The 3,139-nt window shown below is 35.8% G+C and overlaps 1 protein-coding gene across 2 annotated transcripts; it reads left to right on the top strand.

The window, feature by feature from the left end:
* LOC106298527 lies at window positions 1–2,624 on the top strand. Of its 2 annotated transcripts, none has more exons than XM_013734665.1 (10): window positions 1–89; window positions 233–346; window positions 492–550; window positions 641–767; window positions 867–980; window positions 1,059–1,257; window positions 1,362–1,407; window positions 1,492–1,567; window positions 1,684–2,007; window positions 2,363–2,624. In XM_013734665.1, exons 2-9 carry the CDS (start codon window positions 271–273, stop codon window positions 1,923–1,925), a joined length of 939 nt encoding a protein of 312 aa, XP_013590119.1. In that variant the 5' UTR covers window positions 1–89; window positions 233–270; the 3' UTR covers window positions 1,926–2,007; window positions 2,363–2,624. The 2 variants fall into 2 exon arrangements, with proteins under 2 accessions (XP_013590119.1, XP_013590118.1); XM_013734664.1 differs by lacking the exon at window positions 2,363–2,624 and adding an exon at window positions 2,078–2,229.
* Window positions 2,625–3,139: the final 515 nt, after the last annotated feature.

The following is a 3,139-nucleotide window of genomic DNA, read 5'->3' as shown; positions in this document are numbered from 1 at the left end:
CCGGCTGATTTTCTCGCTTCTGCTACGCTCTGCCTCCCCTCCTCCGTCCTCCATCCTCCGTCCACCGTCCACCGTCTAGTTTGATTCAGGTAACTGACTTTTAGATTCAGTGCCAATGATCGTTAGATTCAAAGGTTCTTTTTGTTGTCTCATAAATCTCCATAGAGAACGAAAGGTTGAAGCTTATTGTTGCGGAGGGTGCTTCGGGTTTGATTTGGTTTTGGTGTTTTAGGTTCCAAACTTTAGCATAAAGGAGAGAAGGAAACCATAATGAACAAGAGGAAAAACTGGAAGCTTGTTCCCGTTAATGGAAGGACGCAAAAGAAGATGAAGCCGCGTACTTCAGGTGAGATATCAAACATTGAATCTTGTAACCTTTCTGTTGAAGGGAAGACGCTCTGTTATGGACACATGGATCGTTGATTTAGAGTATTTGGTTCCTTTTATACTTTTCTGTTTCTTGAATTCTCTTACTTGTTTGTGCATGTCAGGGACGAATCTTTCTCTGTTCAAGAGAGACATCGATGAACTCATAGACGAGTTTGTGGAGGTACCTTTTATTTATTTCTCCATCTTTGTTAGTTGTTTCAAATTGTTTTTCAGGCTTTCAAACTTGTTGTGTCTCTGGTTTTACTTGCAGGGTGATTTGACAACGTTTGATGATATGAAGAGGGTGTGGCTATCTCGAAAGTTTTCTTACATATATGAAGCCTTCCCTAACACCAACTTAGCATTTTTCATTCAGTCACTATATGCTCATACCATTGGTAAGTTTTGGGAACACTAATTATCCGTTGCTGTCTGTCTGTTTCCACATTGTGATTGTTCTCTTAGCTAAGCTCACAAGCTAAGCCTTATGTCTACAGGCCACATGGTTAGTATTGATTCTTTTTCACGGAGGCTTGGAGGTCTTTACTGCCTCTATTGCCTTCATGAGATCCAGCCTTTTAAACCCAAGTTCCGGATTTATATCTCACTTCGTAAGTCTTCGCCATTTGTTGAATCTTATCTTTACCGTTTATAATCATAATTAACTAGCACGGTTCTTATATTTGCAGAGGAGCTTGGGAAATTTAGGGATCTTATAGTTGAGGCAAAAGAGAAAGGTGTAGAGATAGCTACTGCTGTGGGGAAACAAATGCTTGATAAAAACGTGTTTATATTTGGAGCTGTGGACTTTGATGAAACGTCTACAACCGAGAAACTTCATCAATCGATAGAGCTACAGAACAGACTTGTGCGGTGTGCTTACAAAAAGTATGTCACTTCGTCCCTTGAATTTTTTTCAGTAAGACTAACTAATCGCTATTTATTAATATAACATTTTCACTTATATGATTCTCAATCTTGACTTGAAATAGGTTAACCTCTGAAACCGAGATTGAGAAGTTTATTCATTTTGATATGGTGAGTACGAGATAATTTTTCCTTAAGATAGAAGACAGAAGAATATATATAAACGGGTATGCTGATTATTTTTCTTATTATCAGGGTAAAGAAGTTGATTTGAGCTCCATACATAAACAGTCTATAGAGTATGCAGAAGCCAAGAAGCGCGCAATGAAAAGTATGCTACTTCATTTGAACTGTTTTGTTAGCATATGAGATTTTAAGCATATGTGGTACTACCATATCAATGGTTCTTTATGTTTAATATCGCTTGTTTTTTTGGGTAATGTTAAGGTGCAGGAGAGATAGTGGAGATTGGGGACATAAAGCACATAGCGGAAGAGAAAGAGTTGATGGGAGAGAAGGTTGAGAAACTGAAAGAGGAATGGGATTCACAAAAACTTTCATTTTGTGAAAAAACCAAGTTTGACGGTCTTGATACGACACAGAAACTTCTGAAAGATGTTGAACATGATGATGATGGAGATGAAGATGATGGGTTTGGTGAGCTTGACCGCTTACTTTCCGACAGCTGATTTGGACATTGCACTCAACCAGCGAGAAGATTTTATGGATGACTGCTAATGAAAAAGCCCTCTATAGACATGGCATTTACAGGTAAATTTTGATTTGGTTTGATTAGACTTCAGATCAAATGTTTTATCTTATGGTTCTGAAATTTTATCAGAGTCAGGAGCTACAACACTGATCTTTTTAAATGAAGAGAGCAAGATGCTGATTAGGAGAAAAGATTATTAGTTAGTTTGCTTGTGAACTCAGTATCTAACAATTGGGAGTAATGTTGCTTTTTTCTTAATAAATGGAAATATATTTTTGTCATATTTTCGAGTACATGTGTTTATTATATAGTTTTCCAATGATAGAGAGATCTGGTTTACTGTATTTTTATCGAGTTTACATAATATTACTGAATATAATTATATAGATGTTGACGGCTTTATTTTTTTCGTAGATACGTCATAACTGTCCGAGGTGTAGTTTGATGATTGAATATATTGAGATAATATGGGAAGGGGTTGGTGGTGAGACGAGCGGTGTTTGCTGGACCTTTGCCACTGTGGTTGTTGCCTTCATGGTCCTTTATCGAGAGTCCACACAGGGGATCACCAATTTTTTATTTTTTACATTTTTTATTTCGAGTCTTCTTTTCTCTTAGTCAAAAACATATTAGGTCGGCGAGTCTAATACGAAGAATAATCGGGCTGAGTAGCAACTAAAAGGAGAATACGTCGTTCACTAATATTTAATCAATGTGTTACGGTCCAAGGTTTTAAAATTCATGAAGATTATCAGGATTAAAAAGAAAGACTTGAATACCCCTTCGTCCCAACTCCCATTTTTCAGCAGGGAACCGTGTTTTCAATGATACTATATATTAACTAATATTAACTTTGTTGTTAATTAACCTGTCGCCTCACCAGACGATCTCTTTGCAAGCCTATCATGCTCCGCTCAAGAAATATTAGATGTTTGGTTAGAAAACTTTTGGTCACTGTTTTAATCAAAGGAAATTGCTAAAAATACCATATTCATAATATAATTTTTCATGTTTACACTAACTATTTTTATCTTCACCTTTAAAAAGAGAAAAAAAAACATTTAAAATCCTAGAATTAACTAATATAAATTTAGGGTTTAGAATTGAAGGGTGAAGTAGAATTTTTGGAATGTCAAATTTAAGATTCTAATAAATACATAAAAAAATATATTTAAAAAACTATTCAAAACT

Source organism: Brassica oleracea, chromosome C6, assembly GCF_000695525.1.
Source record: "Brassica oleracea var. oleracea cultivar TO1000 chromosome C6, BOL, whole genome shotgun sequence".
Lineage (NCBI taxonomy): Eukaryota > Viridiplantae > Streptophyta > Magnoliopsida > Brassicales > Brassicaceae > Brassica > Brassica oleracea.
The sequence above is the reverse complement of the archived record's forward strand: the minus strand, read 5'-3'. Positions and strand labels throughout refer to the sequence as shown.